The following is a 24,536-nucleotide window of genomic DNA, read 5'->3' as shown; positions in this document are numbered from 1 at the left end:
ACATGTATTATTTCTTTTAACTTTTGCCTTACAGTTCAGTTCAGTCAGTCAGTTTGGTTGCTCAGTCGTGTCCGACTCTTTGCGACCCATTTCCACTTTACAAAGGAAGTAAATAATTAACGCCCAGAGATGTCAACTATTTAACTCTAAGGACAGTCACAGCAAGTGAGTGTATTTGGAGGAAGGTGAGTCATACCTGGGCTTCTCTGGTGGCTCAGATGGTAAAGAATCTGCCTGCAATGTGAGAGACCTGGGTTCAGTCTCTAGGCTGGGAAGATCCCCTGGAGAAGGGAATGGCAACACACTCCCTGGAGAATTCCACCAGAGGAGTCTGGTGGCCTATGGTCATACCTAGCATGACAGAGAGGGGAATCTGGGAGAAAGGAAAAAATCAGAAAAGTCTCCATGGGAGGAAGTGGCATTTAAGTTGGGCTTTGAACAATGGGTCAGATTCAGACAGACTGAGATGCCACACGCAACAGCAGGGTGAGGAATGGATCGCAGCTTTTCACTTTGAGAAAGACCTCTTCCCTCCCTGAGGCTGGAAACCCACAGCTTCATGAGAAAGTGAAGCCTGTCATCTGTTGGGAACGAGACTGGCCTTGTGCTGCATCCCATCAAATGAAGTGCCATCTTGTGCCAGGATATTGAGGTTGCTTGAATAACTGCCACAGGTAGCACAGCCCTTGAGAAGCCAAAGATCAGGACCAGGACAGGAGACAGCAGCTTCCTTGGGTGTCAGGCCAGTGCTGCCGCTGCTATGTCCAGTGCAATCCTGGCAAGTCGCTCCAGCTCTCCAAGCTTCTGTTTCTCTTTCTGTCAAATGGGGATAATAAAATGGGAAAGTGTGTCAAGGACCCACAGAGAGACACACCCAAGAAGGAGCTGAATGGTACCATGCAGTGACGTCAACCTTTCTGAGGCAGCCTTCATGTGTTGCCCCACAGCCGGAGGTGGACTAAAAATAAGGCAGACTCAGACAGCCCTTGAAGGTTGGAGGCCCCAGTGTACTTTTTAAGGCGCGTGATCTCTGTTTATATAGTTTACTTATTTACATTGTTTGCTTTAAATACTTCCACATGTAGAGAGATACATTTATGTTCTTATCAATGAGTCTGTCCCAAAGTAAACTTCAAATTTAAAGCAACAGCAATTAGAAATCCCTAAAAGATTTTTATACATAAGATGAAAAAATTCTAATTCAGATGAGAGAGTAGATGCATGAGAATTGCCAAAAACGCTTCATGAAATTAAAAAATACTCATTGGGGTTCTGCCCGACCATATATTAGATGTTATAAGAAAACTCAAAACAGTATAGCATTGTCAAGGGCAGGTATCAGTGGAACAACTAGTCTAGAAACAGATAAAGTGTACAGGAGTTCTTAATATATAATTAACATTGTATTTATAGTCAAATCCATCAAAAAGGGGAGAGCTGAACAAATTAGAATGTATTTATACAATGGAACCTCACTGTGGAACATTATGCAGTCATTAAAGAGAATGCATAGAACTACATGTACTGAGCCGTAAAAAAAATATTTGTTGTATATGCTCAAGCAAAAAATGCAAGTCACTAGATGCACGGCATAGCATTTAAAAATTTTGACCTTATTTCAGACTTACAGAAAACTTGCAAGGATAGAAGAAAGAATTCCTGGATGCCCTTCACCCAAATTTTCCAACTGTTAACAGTTTACTACAGAAACATCTACATATTTCTGAACTACTTAAGAGTATGTTGCAGACGTGATACCCAGTATCCATAAATACATCACTGTGTCTCTCTCAGGTACAAGCAGAACTCATATAAGCACAGGATAGTTATAAAATCCACAATTTAACACTGATCAATACTATTATCAATTTATGGACCTTACTCAGATTTCATCAGTTGTCCAGCATGATTTCATTTTGGGGAAAAATACATAAAGGGAGAGGTGACGAAACATTTACATATGTCTGTTCTTAGCTTAGTTGCTCAGTTATGTCTGACTCTTTGCGACCCCATGGACTGACTGTAGCCTGCCAGGCTCTTCTGTCCATAGGACTCTCCAGGCAAGAGTACTGGCTGCTGCTGCTGCTGCTAAGTCACTTCAGTTGTGTCCGACTCTGTGTGACCCCATAGATGGAAGTCCACCAGGCTCCCCTGTCCCTGGGATTCTCCAGGCAAGAACACTGGAGTGGGCTGCCATTTCCTTCTCCAATGTGTGAAAGTGAAAAGTGAAAGTGAAGTCGCTCAGTCGTGTCCGACCCCTAGCAACCCCATGGACTGCAGCCCACCAGGCTCCTCCATCCATGGGATTTTCCAGGCAAGAGTACTGGAGTGGCTTGCCATTGCCTTCTCCGAAGAGTACTGGAGTGGGGCTGCTATTCCCTTCTCTGGGGTATCCTCCCGAGCCAGGTATCAAATCTGGGTCTCCTGCATTGTAGGTGGACTCTTTACCATCTGAGTTACCAAGGAAGGCCTTTGCATAAGTCTACATGTCGTGTAAAAGCTTGGGAAAAGTACAGAACATCCATATTTTTAACCTTACTTACCTTGAACCTCTGTTACAAGGTGCATGTATTATAATTTTGTAATAAATTACAATGAAGAAAAGTTTACTATAAATAAATAATGAATGAATGAATAAAATGACTATAAGTTGGAGACAAAGTTGAGATCAAGTCCTGGTTCTGCCAACTTTGGATACATCAATTAATCTCTCCAATCCTGGATTTCCTCATCATAAATTTCCATCTATAGACAAAGTTATATTTTCAATAAGGATTAATTTAGAAGAAATACACAAAGTTCTCAGACAAAGTTCCCCAGAAGACACTTAAAAAATAATTCCTATAAAACCAACCAACTCTTGTATGTTCCCACCTCCTCCTCCTTGCTCATACCATTCAGCTTAAAATGTCCTTTCCTTCCTCTCCACTACCACCATTTTTTTCATCCTTCAAGGCCCAGTCTAGACGCCACCTCCTCCAGAAATCCTTGTCTGATTACCCCGAGCAAAAATGATCCCTTTCCACTGATGCCCTATGGCTTCCCCATGCCCTTTGCATTAGAATTGTTGGCGGGGATAACAATGATTGAACCCCAGGGAGTCTGGTGGGTAGCTCAAGAGAAAGGCTGTCCTTGCTAATGAAAGGCTATGCTATGCTTCTCTGCTGATTCTGTCTGTGTGTGATGCCTGGAACTGCCATGATGAAACCATCAGGGATTACACTGCCTCTCCACTGAGAGTGGCAGAGGGATTAGCTTGGGTCATGGTACCAGCATTTGGAAGCATCCTGACATACCGCCTAGGCCTTGAAAGACTTCACTTCTTGGTCATAGGGTTTGAATACCACCAAATGGAAATTCTTTTTCTATTTATATCTCCTGCTATATTTAGTAGGCATTCTAAGAATATAATTTGAGTCATTTGTTTGACTCAAATCACTCAAGATATATTGAGTACCTACCACATACCACATGCTAGCTAAAAACATGCTGGAAATAAAATCCATAATCATTATACACTCTGCCTGCCTCTCTTACAGGCCCTGTCTTGCCTCCCACGACTCCCAAAAATGTAGTCCCATAACAATACTAACAACTTCCAGAATGTATGTGCTCCCTGTCTTCACATATATTTTCTCCATACAACTGTTTATAGACTCTGCCCCTATGACATCCCATTAACCTTCCACAATTTCCCCTCCCAGTCCTGTCTGGGGTGGGCTGCATAATGGCTCCCAAAGTTATCCATGCCCTAATCCCTGGAACCTGCGAATATGCTACCTTATATGGCAAATGAGACTTTTTGGATATAATCAAATTAAAGATCTTGCAACAGAGAGATTATTTAGGAAATCACAAGTGTTCTTATAAGGCAGAGTGAGATTGAACACAGAAGAGGATGAGGCAATGTGACTAAGGAGGCAGAGATGATAGTGAAGCCTGTAGCCAACAGAAGCTGAAAGAGACAAGAACAATTCTCCCCGGAATATCCGGAAAGAACTAGCCCTGCCAACACCTTGGTTTTACTCCATAAAACTCACATCAGACTGGCCTCCGGAGCTGTAAGAGAATAAATTTCTGTTGCTTTAAGCCATTAAACTTGGTAATTTATTCCAGTAGTGTTAGGAAACTAATACACTACTCACTCAGCTCAGACCTCTAAGTGACCTTCGGTGACACACTTAGAGTAGGTGCCTGTCCCCTGCACCCTTTTCTCATGGCACTGGCCATACCACATGCCACCATCAGTTTCAGAGTTGGTGTTCTCTACTAGACAGTGAGCTCCATGAGAACCCTGTCTTATTCATATCTGCAGCCTGAGAGCCCACACTTGGCAGTATCTAATGGGAAACCGTGTCAGACTTTATTTTTCTGGGCTCCAAAGTCACTGCAGATGCTGATTGCAGCCATGAAATAGACGCTTACTCCTTGGAAGGAAAGTTATGACCAACCTAGATAGCATATTAAAAAGCAGAGACATTACTTTGCCAACAAAGGTCCGTCTAGTCAAGGCTATGGTTTTTCCAGTGGTCATGTATGGATGTGACAGTTGGACTGTGAAGAAAGCTGAGCACTGAAGAATTGATGTTTTTGAACTGTGGTGTTGGAGAAGACTCTTGCGAGTCCCTTGGACTGCAAGGAGATCCAACCAGTCCATCCTAAAGGAGATCAGTCCTGGGTGTTCATTGGAAGGACTGATGCTGAGGCTGAAACTCCAATACTTTGGCCACCTCATGCAAAGAGTTGACTCGGAAAAGACCCTGATGCTGGGAGGGATTGGGGGCAGGAGGAGACAGGGACAACAGAGAATGAGATGGCTGGATGGCATCACCGACCCAATGCACATGAGTTTGGGTGAACTCCGGGAGTTGGTGATGGACAGGGAGGCCTGGCGTGCTGCGATTCGTGGGGTCACAAAGAGTCGGACACGACTGAGCGACTGAACTGAACTGAACTGAATGGGCACTCAGTGAATGTCTGTTGAACCAATGATTGAGTAAAGGAAGATAAATTAGATTTGGTTTGATAACATTGGGTCTTATTCAAGGCTTGACAGATAACTTTAGCTCTTGAATTTGACCCAAGAAAAGTTAAAAGTTACATCATCTAAAGAAAGATTTTTGCCCTATACTCTTTATGAAAGCAAAGCTTTCACACCTTTTGGCAACTGCTGCAACTGCAGTTTCTTTATTTTTTTCAGTTTTGAGCTGTCAGCAAGAAAATATTGATTGTCTAAGATCACAAATGTCTGTGTCTGCCATCAACCATGAGTTGTGATCAAAATGATTTTTACTTTACAGGGCAGTTCAGAATGAGTTCCTTATTTTCACTTTCAGTTTGAAAATCAGAAACATTGTTTGTAGCACAATTCTTGTTAACTTTGTTTCTTGTTTGCTTTGTTTCATTTTTGGTACTGGCTACTGGATCTGATCGGCAGGGTGTAACCATCATTTGTCAAGTCACTGTCATCTCTTCTTTCAAGATTAAAACTCCTTTCCTCATCCTCCTCTTTCCTCTTTATGTGCCTGCCCATAGTCTCTCCTTTCCCCCGCACCTTTCCTTCATGACTGCTGCATCTCATATTAGATAGCTCTGTTCTCAGACTTATGGTGAAGAAATTTCTTTGAAAAAGACATTTTTCATATACTACTTGGAAACAGTCATTTACAACAGAGAGCTCTGAAAAACTACAGCAGAGAAAAGAACTTTGCTCAAGGTCATTGAGAGGAAAAGCAGCAGAGCCAGATTCTCCCGAGGCCAACTACAGTACCTATGTAACAGTTTGGTGCTCGAAACACGCTGGGCTCTGTAAATGATCTAATCAGGATGCCTCCCTTGGGCTGTTAACAACAACAACAACAAAATTTTTAAGAGAAAGCATGAACACTGTCTTAGATAAAAAAAAAAAAAGAGAGAAAGGCTTTTTATCAAAAAGTAGTAGTACATTCACATTGTTGGTGTAACCATCACAACCACCCATCTCCTGAAGTTTTCCATCTTCCCAAACTAAAACCCTGTACCCATAAGTCCTTCTTCCCCCTCCACACAGCGTCTGGCAACCATCATTCTGCTTCCTGTCTCACTGAACCTGACTACTGTAGGTTCCTTATATAAGTGAAATCATACAGTAAGTGTCCTCATCATACTCGTTGTGCAGTCACTAAGTTCTGTCCAACTCTTTGCAACACCGTGTAGCCTGCCAGGCTTCTCTGTCCATGGGGTTTTCTAGGCAAGAATACTGGAGTGGGTTGCCATGTCCTTCTCCAGGGGATCTTCCCAGACCCAGGATCAAACCTGCATCTCCTGCACTGGCAGGCAGGTTCTTTACCTCTGAACCACCAGGGACACTTCAATTATCATACTTAGCATACCATTGCTACAAGGATAATGCTGGTAGCATGAATCAGAATTTCCTTTCTTAATAAGGCTGAATAATATTGTTTTACACACCACATTTTGTTTATCCACCCATCCATGGGCTTTTGGGGGTGTTGCTGCCTTTTGGATGTTGTGAATAATGCTGTACTAAATACTAATATAGAAACATCTTCTAGAGTCCCTACTTTCAATTCTTTTGGGTGCATACCCAGAAGTAGAGGGCTTCCCATGTGGCTCAGCTGGAAAAGAATCTGCCTGCAATGCAGGAGTCCTGGGTTGGGAAGATCCCCTGGAGAAGGGAAAGTCTACCCACTCCAGTATTCTGGCCTGGAGAATTCCATGGTCCATGTAGTCCGTGGGGTCACAAAGAGTTGGGCAGGACTGAGTGACTTTCACTTTTACTTTTTCACCAGAAGCAGAATTGTTAGATTATGTGGTAATTGTTCTTAATTTTTTGAGGAATTGCTGTACTGTTTTCCACATCCACTGCACCATTTTACATTCCTACCAGCAATTGTTCCAATTTCCCTATATCTTTGCTAAAACTTGTTGTTCTAGTTTTTTGATAGAAGCCATCCTAATGGGTGTGAGGCAGTAGTTCACTGTGGTTTTGATTTGTATTACCCTAATGACCAGAGATCAAGTTGCCAACATCCTCTGGATCATCGAAAAAGCAAGAGAGTTGCAGAAAAATATCTATTTCTGCTTTATTGACTATGCCAAAACATTTGACTGTGTGGATCACAATAAACTATGGAGAATTCTGAGAGATGGGAATACCTGACCACCTGACCTGCCTCTTGAGAAACCTATATGCAGGTCAGGAAGCAACAGTTAGAACTGGACATGGAACAACAGACTGGTTCCAAACAGGAAAAGGAGTATGTCAAGGCTGTATATTGTTATACTGCTTATTTAACTCTATGCAGAGTACATCATAAGAAACTCTGGGCTGGAAGAAGCACAAACTGGAATCAAGACTGCGAGGAGAAATATCAATAACCTCAGATATGCAGATGACACCACCCTTATGGCAGAAAGTGAAGAGAAACTAAGAAGCCTCTTGATGAAAGTGAAAGAGGAGAGTGAAAAAGTTGGATTAAAGCTCAACATTCAGAAAACTAAGATCAGGGCATCTGGTCCCATCACTTCATGGGAAATAGATGGGGAAACAGTGGAAACAGTGTCAGACTTTATTTTTCTGGGCTCCAAAATCACTGCAGATGGTGACTGCAGCCATGAAATTAAAAGACGCTTACTCCTTGGAAGGAAAGTTATGACCAACCTGGATAGCATATTAAAAAGCAGAGATATTACTTTGCCAACAAAGGTCCGTCTAGTCAAGGCTATGGTTTTTCCAGTGGTCATGTATAGATGTGAGAGTTGGACTGTGAAGAAAGCTGATCGCCGAAGAATTGATGCTTTTGAACTGTGGTGTTGGAGAAGACTCTTGAGAGTCCCTTGGACTGCAAGGAGATCCAACCAGTCCATCCTAAAGGAGACCAGTCCTGGGTGTTCATTGGAAGGACTGGTGCTGAGGCTGAAACTCCAATACTTTGGCCACCTCATGCAAAGAGTTGACTCATTGGAAAAGACCCTGATGCTGGGAGGGATTGGGGGCAGGAGGAGAAGGGGACGACAGAGAATGAGATGGCTGGATGGCATCACCGACTCGATGGACATGAGTTCGAGTGAACTCCGGGAGTTGGTGATGGACAGGGAGGCCTGGCGTGCTGCGATTCGTGGGGTCGCGAAGAGTCGGACACGACTGAGCGACCGAACTGAACTGAATGAACAGTGATGTTGAGTACCTTTTCATGTACCTATTGGCCACTCATATATCTTGTTTGGAGAAATGTCTATTCAAATCCAAAGGGAACCATCTGCATTATTATAATTGTTTCTGTTTTATCTTCTATTATTTATCTCTAAGCAACATACTTATTCAGCCATTTCTTGATTTTCTGTTTAATAGGTAAGAATTTTCACTCTCATCTTTTCTCAAGTCCTTCTAATACAGTTTTATTGCTATTTTTGTACATACACTGTTGTTTTGTAACTTTAAATGACATACTGCTTTATTTCATGTTCCATTATCAATAAACAGGATTTCCTGACACCTCAATTTATAAGGTAAGAATATCCATCTTCCATCTCCTATTTCGTACCTCTCAGCTACTGTCAAGAGTGACTTCTAAGGTTTGTAGCATTTACATTCTGTTTCCCAACCTCAATTAAGTCTTCTGGACTTTTTCATAGGTTGATGCTAAGAATTTTTTTTTTAATCAATAAATGGTGTTTACAGTGTGAGACCAATTTTGAAGCACAGGAAGGGGAGGGAATTGACAAAGAGGAAGGAGTAGGGCTTTCTCAGGACAGCCAATGGCATGAGAAAAATCACAAGGGCCATAAATCATGCAGGTCATGTGCAGCACAAGCAGATATGCTCGGATCAGGTAGAAAGCTCCCCTTGGGGAGCTATGAGGAACTGAGCTGATTGAAGGAAAAGGGAGGGAAGTTGGAGGGCCTGGATGGCCAAGGTGCCCAGCTCCCTTGCTCACTACTCCCTCAACGTGACCCAAGAATTCTGATCACCATGATTTGCTTCCTGGACTCAGGAACTCTTGCATCAGGCATTTCCGTATTCCTTTTCCCCAACCCTCCTCACCTTCCTTGGAACTCGTGCCTACCACAGGTCTCAAGGCTTTGCAGAGATGAAAAGTAACTCCTCCTCCCCCAAAAAAGTTTGCAATATACCTCATGCAGAGGGAGGTAAAAGAAGGTAAAAGGTGGAAAAAGAAACTGCCCAACACTGAAAACTGGTCTGTGCTACTGTACTCAATGATTATTACCCTGGCCCTCTGGGCGAGGCTGGTATTATTCCCATTTTAAAGATGACTGAGGCTGGAAAGGCCCCGTGACTTGCCCAAAGCCTCAAACTGAGTACAGACAGAGCCTTGGCCTGTGCTTGTTGTGCCCACTTGGACCTTGAGCAAGTAGCTGAATCTCTCTGGGTCTCAATTTTTTTTGCAGGGGGGTGTCTCAATTTCTTTATCCAGAGACACATTCCAAGGCATTCCTGTTCTCCATAGGTTGATTGTGTCCTTGAAGAGTCTAGCCTGGGGAGGAGGGGTACATCTTGAAATTGGTGGCTGTGATTCCACATTTGTCTGGGAAGTCAGGAAAGCCCAGTGTATGCAAAGCAGAGGCTGGAGCAAAGTTCAGGAAGGAACTCATCCCACCCTTTCCCCCAGGACTCTCAGACTGGCAAGGAAATTTCAAGGGCCTGAAAGGTCACTATCTACTCTCCACTTCACAGGCCCAGAGGAGGAGAAATGACTTACCCAGGGTCACCCAGCAAGCTAGTAGCAGAGCCTGCCAAGTAGGGCTTAGTACCCAGACTTGGGATACTCCCTAGGGCCCCACATTCCTTGGGCTGAGCCAGCAGAGTCTGTGAGTTAGTCTGTTAGGAAGACATGTCCTTGCAAGTCCAGCTCCTTATAATCTGTGCCCCTCTGTCTTTCTTCCTTCACCATCCCCATATCACTAAAATGTGGGGACCCTCTCCAGGAGCCAGGGTTTCAGGGGGTTCTGAAGTCACTCTCAGGATCAGGAGCATTGTAGTCTCCTCACAATCCCAATTGAGCCAAAGTTCCCAAATCAAAATAAAGGTCTAAAAAAAAAATAAAGGTCTGCTTAGGCCAAGTCCCACCCTCAGCCTCCAGTTCTTCCTGGCCCAGTGTATATCCCTACCTCTGGGTCAGGAGAGGGGAGGTCACCCTGCAGGGCCTTTCGCCCAGTGTTCTCCCCTCCTCCTCTGGAGGAAGGGTCATGGCTACAAAGAGACACTGTGGACCTGGCACATGTGCCACCTCAGTGTCCAGTGCCTCTTTGCCTAGCCAGGTCCAGAGATGGGCACTCATGGGCATTCTGCACCTGCATCTGGGTCTCCAAGGCCACAAGGAGGGCCTGGAGAGAGAGGTTTACTTTATGTTCACACTTTGGAACAGCATGAGGAACTGCACCTGGGGACCGCATGGGGAACAGGTTCTAATGCCCGAGGCCACCGGGAGTAGAGATGGGAGACTGACGCTTGGGATGCGGGGGTACCAACTGGAGCCCCTTCTGAAGCTGACATCTATCCTCAGCCAGTACTCGGGCCCGCCGGGGGCTCTGCACCCTTTGTCCCAGCCGCCTCCCCTCCCCTGCGGGCCCTCTCCTCCAGCTGGCATCGCTGGGAACGCGGGCTCCCCTGGATTCAGGCCTGCAACCCGGGGCGGGCAAGGCGGGGTAGGCCCACACGTGACCCCCGGCGCCAACAGGGCTCGCGGACGGGAGAGCCGGGGGTGGCCGGGTCTGACCTCGCCGCGCAGCTGGCTGCCCCTCTACGAAATCAACAAAGTCTTGAGCCTCCCAACCCAGGCCCCTGGTGGTTGGGAAGGGAGACCTGCCTTGGGCAGCGGCCGTGGACGCCCGATCCGGAGGGAAACCAGGGCAATTCTTCGAGGGTGGGGGTAGGAAGGGGAGGGCTGCGGGTCCAGAGGAAGGTGGCCCGCGAGCAGGCTCTTCCTCCATGCCTCTCTCGGCCTCGCCTCGCCCCGCCCCGCCCGCCCGCCCGGCACCGAGTCCTCTGCAACCCATAGGCAGAGGCGACCCTCCCGCCTCCCCGCCCGCTCCGCGCTCGCCCCGCCTCAGCGCACTTTAAAAGTTTTCTCTGGCCGGGACGCGGGCGTCGCGAGCCATGGCTGTCTACGTTGGGATGCTGCGTGTCGCGAGGCTCTGCCCCTGGAGCCCGAGGGTGCTGGGGGCCCGGGTCGGCCCCTCTCGGGTTTGGCAGGAAGCGAGGTTGTGGGGCGTCCGTCCTCTCAGGTACGCGGCCCTGGAGGAGAGGGACGGGTCAGTCCCCTGGGAGGGGGTCTTGGGGATCCTTCAGAGCCTCTCTGGGGGCCGATCGCGCTCAGGCTGGGAGGTCCTCGGCTGCCCCACCTCCGGGTGGCCCACGCCAAGGAGTAGGTACTCCCGCACCTGGCACTCAGGCAACAGGAAATGCTGACCTGGCCCAGGCAGACTGGTGGCTGCAGCTGGTGGCTGTCAGAGACCCTGCACTGACTCTGGGCTCTGGTCCGAGGCTTTAGGCTCTTCCATTGGTGGGCATACTGATGACCAGAAGTGGGGCTTCTTGCAGCCTGTCCTGAGGGGGAGGGGCAAGGGCAAGGCCTGTGCTCTGTCTCCAGGATACTGCCTCTGAGCTAGACCCCTTTCACTGATAAACTTGGGGACCTCCCACCCCATGTTGTCCACCCCAGGCCACTAAGTTCTGCAGTCTCTGCTCTTCTCACCTACTGCTAACACTGCTTGGCTCCTTACTACCTACTGGGTCTGTTTTCTTCTGTCCTCAGTGCAAAGGGTGAGATGGGGGCTGGCAGGTGGAGGATGGCAGCAGCGAAGTAAGTTATTGCTACCTCCTTGTAAGACTGCAGTTGTGAAATTTTGTTGATTAAGCAGAACTGGGCTCCCACTGATGTGATCAGTGGTGGCTTTTACCTTCAGCACCCAGCAGAGGGAGGCCCGGGCACCACTGAGTCTGCCCTGCCACCCAGCTAGGCCACATTCTAGGTCTGGGGTCAGGACACAGCTTTGAACACCAGGTGGAGTCTAGGCCTGGGCATGGAAAAGGGACAAGAAGCCGGAAGAGGTTTCTTGTCTGAGAGAACTGCTTGTTTAAAAAAACAAAAGAAGGAGGAGGGAAGTTGGAGGGAGACAGCAGACTCTTGGGCTAGAGTTCCAAGATCACAGTGTTTTGAACGTGCTGGTTTCTGAAGATGGAAAGCATATGCCGTGCTTTCGGATCACCAGGCCTAATTTTCTGGGGAAACCCAGTGGCTCAAGGCACTTCAGCAGATGGGATTCTGGTGAAGAAAACAATTCTCTAGCTTGGTCACTCACTACCTCCCGGTGCCTCCCGAGGCAAGCTCTGCCATGGCTAGCCCGTAGCCTCCAAGCCTCGCCTCTGGACTTCAGGGTGCTTCTTAGACTGTGAAGGCTTTCCTTACTTACTCTCCAAAGCAAACATGTCTCATGATGCTAGGCCACCTTTGGCCACATGGCATCCTTCCTGACCTTCAACTTTATGTGTAAACAAAGCAGACCTCTTGCCTGCTACAGGCTTACAATCGCGGATTAGGGGCACCACGTCTCAGAGAAATTCTGACTCTGTCAGGAGGAGATCCATGGATCCAGAGAAAGATTTCCTGAGCATTTGGCCTAATTCCCTTCCATACCTGCCACTCCCTTGTGCTTAAGGCCTTACCTGCTGATTGTGGTGGTTTAACCTGATTTTGTTCCTGCTTTGCCTTTAAGAAACTCTCAAGAGTCTCAAGCATTCAACAGATATTCCTGAGCGGTTACACCATGCCAAGCACAAGGTGGATGCTGTTGTTATGAAAGCCAGAGAACCCAGTCTTCCAGGAACTTGTAGTCCAATGAGGGAGAAGATAAGTCAACATGATTAGTACTGAGTGTTCTAGGTGCCGTGGTGTGAAAAGCTCCTGGACTTCTGTACTTTACTGTTTCTGATCTGGTCACATACAGCCTGCCTTCTTTCTTCCTAGGATTTGTTTATTTTTTGACTGTACTGGGTCTGCATTGCTGCACACGGGCTTTCTCTAGTTGCAACAAGTGGGGGCTACTCTCTAGTTGCAGTGTGGCGGGCTTCCATTGTGGTGGCTTCTTTTATTGGCCAGAGCACGGGCTGTTGGCGCACAGGCTTCAGTAGTTGCAACACACGGGCTCAGTAGTTGCGGTTCACAGAGTCTAGAACACAGGCTCAGTAGATGTCGTGCTCAGGCTTAGTTGCTCCATAGCATGTGGAATCTTCCCGGACCAGGGATCAAACCGGTGTCCCCTGCATTTCAAGGCGGATTCTTAACCACTGGACCACCAGGGAAACCCTAGCCTGCTTTCTTGCTGACCAACACCCCATGCCTGTTACTTATCAGATCCCCAGTTTGACCTGTTAGGAAAAAGTAAGAACTTTGAAGCTAGACTGCTTTGGGTTATGGCCCTGGCTCCTCTACCTACTCACTGCATGACCTTAAGTACGATACCTAACCTCGGAGCCTGTGTGGCATTTGTCTCTAATGCTACTGCTTGCTGCACTGACAGAGGCTTGCTCTTCTCAGTCTTTGTTTTGGGACAGGGTTGGTCCCTGAGAACCTCCAGATGGGGTCTGTGTAGAAATTTCAAGTGATTTGAAGGTAGGAGAGGAGTCCTTCAAGAAAGTGTCCTCTTGCTTGCATCTGGTTCTCTCTCATGGCCAGTTACCAAGATGTCAGCCTCTGCCAGGCCCAAGTCTAGCCCTTGGATCTGCTGGACAGTCCCCTATTCACTCAAGTCAGGGCTGTCCAGAGTCTTTTTTTCCAGAAGGAAAGAAGTAACTGTCCATTGCTCTCCAAACCTCCTGAGCTACCAACTCCTTCCCCTTGTCCACACAGCTGCTTCCCCAGGGAAGGCAGATGGTCTAATGTGGAGCTTCAGGCACCCTTGGAGGGCAGAATCCAATGCTGATTCCTGGTGAACCTATGATAAGCAGGTTTCCTTCAGACCTCTATAGCTGGCCTGGGGCTGCCTGAGAGGCAACTGCATCTGGGGTGTTGGAAGCATTCAGAGGTGGTGAAGACAGAGAGAACCATGGCTCAAGCCTCTCAGAATTGGGTGTGACCCTCAGTAGTAGGGGTGGCAGGGTGCCTCCAGTGACTCAGTGCTGGTGGTTGGGGCAAGGGTGTGAGTGGACTTCATGGAACACCCTCCAGAGGGATAACTATAATCAGGTGGGACTGGTAGTGGAAGCTATAAAATGATGTCCCTGTATCAGGGGATTATATTAAGCTAAGAATTATTTTGGGTAGAAATCAATATACAAAAATACGCTCTTCTCATAATCTACCGAAGATGATTAACAAAGTATTTGGTAATGATATCCCTACTCATTACTCCAGTCTAAATGTAATAATAAAAAATAAACTATAAACTTGGACATTGTAATCAGTGAATGGTATACAATGGTTTTAGTTACCTCTTCTGCCTTGCATGCAATCGGTATGCAATCTACTGTGGAGGGGCAGTGGGAGATACAAGGATGAGTAAACTTGTTTCCAGAGACTTCTTTGCTTAAAAGGGATCTGCAGATAAGGATCACAGACCCACTTAGTCAAGGCAGTAAGGGTGCTCAATCAAAGCAGGGAAGAATCTGATAGGTGGGAATGGGATTAGGTTAGACTTCCTAAAGAAGTTGGAATCTGAGTCTTGTCCCTCCAGTAACAGGGCTGTGGTTTGAAGGATGAAGCCTATATGCTTGTATAAACGCTTGCCTGTGCTTGAACTCTTTAAACCCTGGGTATGAAGCCCTCCCAACATCCCCCACATTATTTATTTATTCAGTCTACAAAGACTTTGGAACCGGACAGATCTGAGTTCAAAAGAATCACTTTCTAGCTTTGGGACCAAGTTGAACTTAAGACTTTTGTTTTGTGTAAGTTTTGTTTTGTACTTGTTGTGAGAATTAAATGAGGTTACGTAAGGAAATCATAACCCACAGCCTGGCACTAATATTTTCAACCCACTGACTTGATGAGACTATGATACACATAATACTTATGAAACAGTGGCTTTGCACATTCCTACAATGATCCCAAGGCCCACAGGTTAGAGCCTTGCCTGGAAAGTAAGAGGAAGACAGTTCTAGCAGAGGCAACGGCTTGAACCAACCTGTGGCTGCTCTGTGTTGGCAGACCTATCCATGCTTATGCTGACTGTTAGTATAAAGGGCTGCTTTCCCCCACCCCCGATTATTTGCTGAACAAACCAAAGTACAGAATATAGTTTCATCTCTTGAAGGAGCCTTGCTAAGACTGTCCTGATAAATGATGGGTACCACTAACTCTGCCAAGTGCCTCTCCCTTTGGAAATAAACAAGCTGTTTTTCTAGTTTAGAAATCATGATCTGTGAACCTCATTGGCATGTATGTGTTTTTCAGTTTAGGAGTCGGGTGACAGGAAAGTAAACCCAGCCTTACCACTTCTAGTTCAGTATGGCTTTAGGCAAGTCCCTCAACCTCTCTGGATCATGGTTTCTTTGTAAAATAGACCACTTGGACAAGAAGCGCTCTACAATATTTCTGTGGACATTTTGTGATTTCCAGGGAGGCTGGGCTTTGAGGCTTGGATCCCTGAATCCAAGAGGGCTGTGGTCGAAGTTCGAAGCCTTCATACTTATATGAAATCTTAATTATGCTTGAACCCTTATGAACTCATCCTAACCTCTGGACTCTCTTGTTTTCTCTGGCCCTCTGTGAGTGAACAGAAAACATTGAGGGTTTTGACCCTAGAAAGCAAAGATCTAACCCTTGTATGTAGGGTTTTCCTGGTGGCTCAGATGGTAAAGAATCTGCCTGCAATGCAGGAGATGTTGGTTTGATCCCTGAGTTGGAAATACACCCTGGAGAAGGAAATGGCTACCCACTCCAGTATTTTTGCCTGGAGAGTTCCATGGACAGAAGACTAGTGAACTATAGTCCATGGGATCAGAAAGAGTTGAGCTTGACTGAGTGACTAACACTTTCACTTTCTTTTTCAAACCGTGTCTGTACCTTAGTGATGCCACTGAGAGCAAGTGTTCTGAATCAGTCTTCACTCTGAATCAGTCTTCACTCTGGACTTCTGTGTGCTTTCCCCAGTGGCTCAGAACAGTGGCCCAATGGAAAATCTGCAGCATAGATGCCTCCCGTCCCCAAGTATTTCAGGCTTTTGAAAATGCCTTCTGTCTTCTTGAGTTCACTGGACTCAAATAATAATTTCATGTCTACTTTCTCTACATACACACAAACACGCATACACTATTAGTTTTATTTGAGTTAAAAATGGAAGCTTCCACCAATATAGAGTGCCCTGCTCAAAATCTTTATTGTCTCTCTTACCACTCTGGGGTTCTTTATAGTGTCTACTCTTTGTAAGCTGTGGACTCCATCAGGAAGGTTATGTTGGGTGGTGGAAAGATCATGGGACTTTATGGTATAATGCAACTGTAAAATGTACAAATCATAAGTGTGCAGTTTGATGAATATTAACAAATGTATACACCCATTACTCAACACCCCAAGATATAAAACTTGTCCATAACTGTAAAACACTGCTATTCAGTAGAAATATAATGTGAGCCACATATGGAATGTTATGTTTTTCAGTAGGCATATTTTAAAAAGTAATAAGAAATAGGCAATAAGTTTAATGATATATTTTCTTTAACTTAGTATAGCCAAAGTATCATTTCAGCATGCAATCGATCATGTAAAAATTGCTAAGGAGGTATTTAATATTCTTTATTTCATGAAGTCTTCTGAATCTTGTGTGTATTTAACACTTACAGAATGCTTCAGTTCAGACTAGTCATGCTTCAAGTGTTCCAGAGCCCCATGTGACTGGGTTGCCATAGAGACAGCACAGCTCTAGAAATTTCTCTAGTGCCTCTCTCCAGTCAGTTCCCTCCCCAAACCAGAGATTATCACTGTTCTGATTTCTGATCTCTGTAGATTAATTTTGTCTATTCTTGAATCTTAGAATGTATACTCTTGTGTCTAGTTTCCTTTGCTCAAAAACCAAGGGTTGCTTTGGGGAGAAGTGACCTATTGATCTTGACAAAAAAATTCATGAAAGTGTGTGTTAGACATTAAACAGTTTAGCTTTCCTTCATAACCATGTGGGAAAAGGACATGATCTCCTGTGCCCAATATTTTACCTCTTGGGTGTAGCAACAGAAAGGTAGGCTGAGAAGTGGTGTCCTCAGAATAGGTGTAACAAATGTGTCCAGGGACTGTCCCAGCAGAGAGTGGTGGAGACGGTGTGATTTCTAGGCCCACTGAACTGGGCAGCCCAGTTACACTTTGTGGTCCTCGATATTTTTTCATCTAAGAACTGTTTTTAATTAAACATTTTATTTTGAGGTAATTGTACATTCACACGCAGTTGTAAGAAATAACACAAGCAGATCTCATATAGTTTCCCCCAATGATAACATCTTGGAAAACTGTAGTACAGTATCATAGTCAGGATATTCACACTGATACAGTGTCACCACTACAAGTATCCTTCAGGTTTCTCTGTTAAAGCCACACCTACTTCTTTCCCACTTCCACCCCTCCTTAGGACCTGTCACAGTCTGTTTTCTGTTCTCCATTAATTGCATTTTGTCATTTCAAGAGGTTGTGTAATGGAGTCATACAGTATACAGTCTTTTGAGACTGGTTTTTTCACTCAGCATAATTTCTGGAGATTCATTCAGATTGTTTTATGTATCAATAGTTCCTTTTTTAATTGTTAAATAGTATTCTTTGATATGGATGCACAGTTGGTTTAACCATTCACCCATTGGTAGACATTTGGGGTGTTTCCAGTTTTTTCAAATAAGGCTGCTATATGCATTCATGTACAGGTTTTTCTGTGATTGTAAATAAGTCTTCGTTTCTCTGGGAACATAACTGCTTATAGTTCTCCTCAGTATCCTCAGAAGATTGGTTCCAGGACCCCCGCAAATCCCTAAATCTGTGGTGGTCAAGTCCTTTATATGACATGGCAGTAGTGTAGTCAGCTCTCCTGGTCTGCTGTTCCATGTCTGCGTATGGGACCTGTGGGTACAGGGAGCCAACTAGATGTATTTCTTTGGGATAATTGTCAGCAGTGCAATTGCTGGCTTGCATGGTAGCTGCGTGTTTAGTTGTACAGAAATTGTCTGTTTTCCAGGATGACTGTACCATTTTACATTCTCACCAACAATATATGAGTAATCAGCATCCTCATCAGTATTTGGTATTGTCAGTGTTTTTAATTTTTGTCACTCTGATAGGTGTATAGTGATATCTTACTGTGTTTTTAATATGCATTTCCTAATGGCTAATGATATTGAATAACTTTTCATGTGCTTATTTGCCACCTGTATATCCTTTTTGGTGACATATCTCTTTATGTCTTTTGCCCATTTTCTAGTTGAATTGTTTGGTTTTTTTACTATTGAATTTTCAGAGTCCTTTATGCATTCTGGATACTAGTACTTTGTCAGACATGTGGCTTGCAAATATTTTCACAGAGCGGAAATTTTTAATTTTGCTGAAATTAGTTTATTCAGTTTATGGATTGTGCATATAGTGTCAAGTTTAAAAATGTATTGCCTAGCCCTAGATCCTGAAGCTTTTCTCCCATGTTTTTCTCTAGATTTAAAAAAATATTTTATTAATTAATTTATTTGTTTACTTATCTTTGGCCGCACTGGGACTTTGTTGCTGTATGTGCGCTTTCTCTAGTTGCGGCAAGCGGGAGCTACTGTTGGTTGTGGTGTGTTGTCTTCTTATTGCGGTGGTTTCTCTTGTTGCAGAGCACACGCTCTAGGCGCACAGGCTTCAGTATTTGCAACAAGTGGGCTCAGTCGTTGCGGTGTGCAGCTCAGTGGTTGTGACTCGAGGATCCTAAAGCACACAGGCTTCAGTGGTGTGGTACACAGGCTTAGTAGCTCTGTGGCATGTGGGATCTTCCTAGGCCAGGGATTGAATTCGGTTGGATTCCTATCCACTGTACTAGCAGGGAAATCTGCCTTTCGGGTCTTTGTTGGCGGCACACAGACTTCTGTCTAGTTGTGGTAGACTGGCTCAACAGTCGCAGTGCATGGGCTTAGTTCCCCGACCAGGGCTCACATCCACATCCCCTGCATTGGAAGGCAAATTCTTAACCACTGAACCACCAGGGAAGTCCCTCTAAATGTTTTTCAGTTTTAATGTTTTACATGTAAGTCTGTGATCTATTTGGAAGGGCGTTTTACTCTTAAGAGACAGGCTGAAATTCCTATTTTTTGCTGAGGACCTTTTAACATTATAGTCATTCTTGTGCCCTTCGTGGCCACTGTACAGAAAAATGGCCATCAATTAAGAAAATGACCATTCACTAGTGCTCTTTGGATTTTTATCTGTCACAACAGCATCTTCATTTTCTTAAACACTAGGTTGCTTGTTTTAGCTGGTATAAATGTGGAACTCATCTTCATGGGTACATAAAAATTTTAGCTTTCTTTCAGGGTAAAATAGATATTACAGGTTAAAAGGTGTCCCCTCCTTCACAAGCAGTTGCCGTCTCTACTCCCGGATCAACCACCAGCCTAGTATCTTTCTGCAAATAGCGAAAGGAGCCCCTCTACACCTGTGAGAATGCAGCCCCATGGTGTGTGGGTCAGTCCAGGGGCTGCTGGGTTGAATAATGAATCTTGGGGTGATGAGCAGGGGAGATGGAAGAGGAGAGCCTGCCTGTCATTTGCCATGAGCTAGATGTACTGGCACATTTAGCTGGAACTGTGTCTCACACAAGGGTGAGTATATTGACTGAGGACTAAGGCTTGCCCAGGAGGATACCACATGAACATCATGGGCAGCTTGGGGACCTTCCTGATTATGTTTGTTAAAGTTCATCTTGTCATGGCCCTTCACACAACCGGTTCAGTGGATCATTCTGTCCCTGCCAGCAAGTTGTTCTATCTTTTGAACGTTGAAGTACCCTTCTTAGAAGATTATCAAGCCTCTTATATTGTTTTTTCTTAAAAATTTTGCATGGAAAAAAGATTTTTAACACAATCATATGATCAAATAACAAGCACCTGTGCACCTACCACTCCAAATTAAAATATAGCCATCAGTTCACTTCAGTCGCTCATTCATGTCCGACTCTTTGCGACCCCATGAATCACAGCACGCCAGGCCTCCCTGTCCATCACCAACTCCTGGAGTTCACTCAAACTCATGTCCATCGAGTCGGTGATGCCATCCAGCCATCTCATTCTCGGTGGTTCCCTTCTCCTCCTGCCTCCAATCCCTCCCAGCATCAGAGTCTTTTCCAGTGAGTCAACTCGTCGCATGAGGTGGCCAAAGTATTGGAGCTTTAGCATCAGTCCTTCCAATGAACACCCAGGATTGATCTCCTCTAGAATGGACTGGTTGGATCTCCCTGCAGTCCAAGGGACTCTCAAGAGTCTTCTCCAGCACCACAGTTCAAAAGCATCAATTCTTTGGCAATCAGCTTTCTTCACAGTCCAACTCTCACATCCCTACATGACCACTGAAAAAACCATAGCCTTGACTAGACGGACCTTTGTTGGCAAAGTAATGTCTCTGCTTTTTAATATACTATCTAGATTGGTCATAACTTTCCTTCCAAGGAGTAAGCGTCTTTTAATTTCATGGCTGCAATCAGCATCTGCAATGATTTTGGAGCCCAAAAAAATAAAGTCTGACCTGTTTCCACTGTTTCCCCATCTATTTCCCATGAAGTGATGGGACCAGATGCCATGATCTTTGTTTTCTGAATGTTGAGCTTCAAGCCAACCTTTTCACTCTCCTCTTTCACTTTCATCAAGAGGCTTTTTAGTTTCTCTTCACTTTCTGCCATAAGGGTGGTATCATCTGCATGAGGCTGTTGATATTTCTCCCGGCAATCTTGATTCCAGCTTGTGCTTCTTCCAGCCCAGCGTTCCTCATGATGTACTCTGCATATAAGTTAAATAAGCAGGGTGACAATATACAGCCTTGACGTACTCGTTTTCCTATTTGGAACCAGTCTGTTCCATGTCCAGTTCTAACTGTTGCTTCCTGAGCTGCATACAGGTTTCTCAAGAGGCAGGTCAGGTGGTCTGGTATTCCCATCTCTTTCAGAATGTTCCACAGTTTATTGTGATCCACACAGTCAAAGGCTTTGGCATAGTCAACGAAGCAGAAATAGATGTTTTTCTGGAACTCTCTTGCTTTCTCCATGATCCAGCGGATGTTGGCAATTTGATCTCTGGTGCCTCTGCCTTTTCTAAAACCTGCTTGAACAACTGGAAGTTCACGGTTCACATGTTGCTGAAGCCTGGCTTGGAGAATTTTGAGCATGACTTTACTAGCGTGTGAGATGAGTGAAATTGTGTGGTAGTTTGAGCATTCTCTGGCATTGCCTTTCTTTGGGATTGGAATGAAGACTGACCTTTTCCAGTCCTGTGGCCACTGCTGAGTTTTCCAAATTTGCTGGCATATTGAGTGCAACACTTTCACAGCATCATCTTTCAGGATTTGAAATAGCTCAACTGGAATTCCATCACCTCCACTAGCTTTGTTTGTAGTGGCTTTCTAAGGCCCACTTGACTTCACATTCCAAGATGTCTGGCTCTAGGTGAGTGATCACGCCATCGTGATTATCTCAGTCGTGAAGATCTTTTTTGTAGAGTTCTTCTGTGTATTCTTGCCACCTCTTCTTAATATCTTCTGCTTCTGTTAGATCCATACCATTTCTGTCCTTTATCGAGCCCATCTTTGCATGAAATGTTCCCTTGGAATCTCTAATTTTCTTGAAGAGATCTCTTGTTTTTCCTATTCTGTTGTTTTCCTCTATTTCTTTGCATTGATCGCTGAGGAAGGCTTTCTTATCTCTCCTTGCTATTCTTTGGAACTCTGCATTCAGATGCTTATATCTTTCCTTTTCTCCTTTGCTTTTCGCTTCTCTTCTTTTCACAGCTATTTGTAAGGCTTCCTCAGACAGCCGTTTTGCTTTTTTGCATTTCTTTTCCTTGGGGATGGTCTTGGTTCCTGTCTCCTGTACAATGTCACGGACCTCCATCCAGAGTTCATCAGGCACTCTATCTATCAGATCTAGTCCCTTAGCCATACTTGTTACACAAAACTATAAATAAAATATTGTGGATCAAGTTGATGTCCGTTTTGTAAGCCTCCTCCTACTCACCCCTCACCAGAGAACTACTGTCATAAATTTAACATACGTCATGTTAGAGCACGTTTTTTGCTTTTGACGTGTCTCTGAATCCATAAACAGAATCACATATCATTTATAAAGCACTTAGAATCATGTCAAGAAAGCAATAAGTGCTCTTTGTTTTTTATCCATAAACAATACTTATGCTTTTATAATTTTAGCAAAAATTATAGCACCTTGCCCTGGCAAGCCACTCCAGTACTCTTGCCTAGAAAATCCCATGGATGGAGGAGCCTGGTAGGCTGCAGTCCGTGGGGTCGCTAAGAGTCGGACACGACTGAGCAACTTTACTTTCACTTTTCACTTTCACACATTGGAGAAGGAAATGGCAACCCACTCCAGTGTTCTTGCCTGGAGAATCCCAGGGACGGGGGAGCCTGGTGGGCTTCCATCTGTGGGGTCACGCAGAGTCGGACACGACTGAAGTGACTTAGCAGCAGCAGCAGCAGCCCTTCTTTTTTGACCCAAAAGTATGTTTTGAGATCTGTTTACACTGACACCTATAGATACAGATAATTCTTTTTACCTGATGTTTACAAATCCACTATATGACAACATCTCCAGCAGTGCAATTCCCACATTAAGAGGGTTGGCATTTTCAGCTTTTCTAGAAATTACTCTGGAGAGGCTGGGCTGCTATGACCACCAGTTAGCAACTGAGAGTTGCTGTTTCCCCACAGCCTCGCAAATACTTAGTATTCCTGAATGAGAACATGTTTGCCACTCTAGTGGGGGAGCTAAAGTGTTCTTATTGTGGGTTGATTTACATTTCTCTGATTACCAGTGAGATTGGGTGTCTTTTGAAATGTCGTCTGTGAATATTCATATTCTTTGCCCACTTGTCCTTGATTTGTGGGATTTTTTTCCCCCTTTAATACAGGCTAAATGTGAATCTTTTGTCTCTTACGTATAAAATGAAATTTATAAACCCAGGCAGTTGCTGTCTTTTAGCTTTGTTGATGATTTATCTTTTTTCTAGAGTGCAGGAACCAGACTGGCATCAAATGCCTGTGAGGGGAGGAGCAGAAGCCAGTCCATGACTTGAAACAGAAGCAGATTATTTATTAAAGCTTTCTTGCTAGTGGCTGGCGTGGCACCTTGCCCAGGGCAACAGTGGTCGGCCTCAGTGTGGGGGCTGTTCCTGTGTCCATGGGTCCCTCACTTCTAGTCACCATGCCTCCCTGGTGGCTTCTGAAAGGATTAAGAGGACTTGCCCAAGACCTGGGTTATTCCAGCTTCTTATAGGGACAGAGTTCACCTGCAAGCTCCTGGCCCAGATCCCAAAAACCTCTGCCCAGCAGGTAATATGTAATAAGAGGCAAAACAAACTGCTTCTCTCCCAAGTATATCCTCATACCTATGTACTCAGGTGGCATGGTCATCCCTGCCTCCATGGCTACTTCAGCGTCCAGCTCTGCCTGTGGTCTCTGCCTGACCCTGTCAGAACCTGTGATCCTTGGTGCTTACAGAGCCTCTGGCCCTGACTTTGGTCACCTGCCTTGGAATGTCACAGAGTGCTGCAGTTGCTCACAGAAGTCCCTGAGCTAAGCAGACCGTGTTTTCTAACCAGGTACTACTGGAAGGCTAGGTTGCACTGGGGAGGGCCAACAGCAGTGCGTAGGTGACTATAACCAGGGGAGTGTGCAGTTGGCATGCAAAGCCATTGTGCTTGGTACTAGAAGTGAGCTGGAAAGATGGGTTCAGAGGCAGCAAAGAAGATGAATCAGATACCACAAGTTAGTCATGGAAAAGAGCCAGTGTGTGCTTGAGGGCTGGGAGGTGGGAAGTAAATGGGGGTGGTTCTCCATGGGCCTGTGGCACCATTAGCTTCAGGTCTGCTGCCCCAGGCCCTGTGCAGCCTCAAAGGAGGCTGTGGATGGGCTGCAGTGCAAATAACAGTATGTACAGAAAGAGGCCCAGGGTTGCCAGCCACCCAGATAGGGCAACTTAAGAAAATGAATCTCTTGCCTCATTAATAAAAAATTATCCTTTTTATAGATACCTTTTTATAAATACACACACACATATTTCTGGTCACTATTTGAAAATAAATCACAGACATCATACTATTGATATTTTCCATCTCTGCTGATCTCTCATGGTTGTTTTGCTTTGTGACATGGACATCTTGCTTACTGGGCACTTGTCTTCTTTCTTCTGTGCATTTGTGGCAGATTGGGCTATTTTTGTGTTTCCTGTGTCAATGTCACTTGTCTTTTTCGTGGAAAGCTGTTTGTGATTGAATGATGAGGCTTTTTTTTTTTTTCACTGTTAGGGCTTTCTTTCTTTTTACTTTTTTTTTTATTGGAGGCTAATTACTTTACAAT

At 45.0% G+C, this 24,536-nt stretch overlaps 1 protein-coding gene across 1 annotated transcript in view; it reads left to right on the top strand.

Moving 5' to 3' along the window:
* The first annotated feature begins 11,012 nt into the window (after positions 1-11,012).
* Positions 11,013-24,536, top strand: part of ACSF2 (acyl-CoA synthetase family member 2) — a 34,688-nt gene continuing 21,164 nt past the window's right edge. The window contains exon 1 of the mRNA XM_055407574.2: positions 11,013-11,247. Within this exon, the coding sequence (XP_055263549.1) occupies positions 11,120-11,247 (128 nt within the window). The 5' untranslated portion in view covers positions 11,013-11,119. The remainder of the gene's footprint in view (positions 11,248-24,536) is intronic.

This window comes from Moschus berezovskii, chromosome 20 (genome assembly GCF_049115385.1).
Source record: "Moschus berezovskii isolate FMDL1 chromosome 20, NW_MosBer_1.0, whole genome shotgun sequence".
NCBI lineage: Eukaryota > Metazoa > Chordata > Mammalia > Artiodactyla > Moschidae > Moschus > Moschus berezovskii.
Note: the sequence above shows the minus strand (reverse complement) of the source record. Positions and strands in the feature narration are given on the sequence as shown.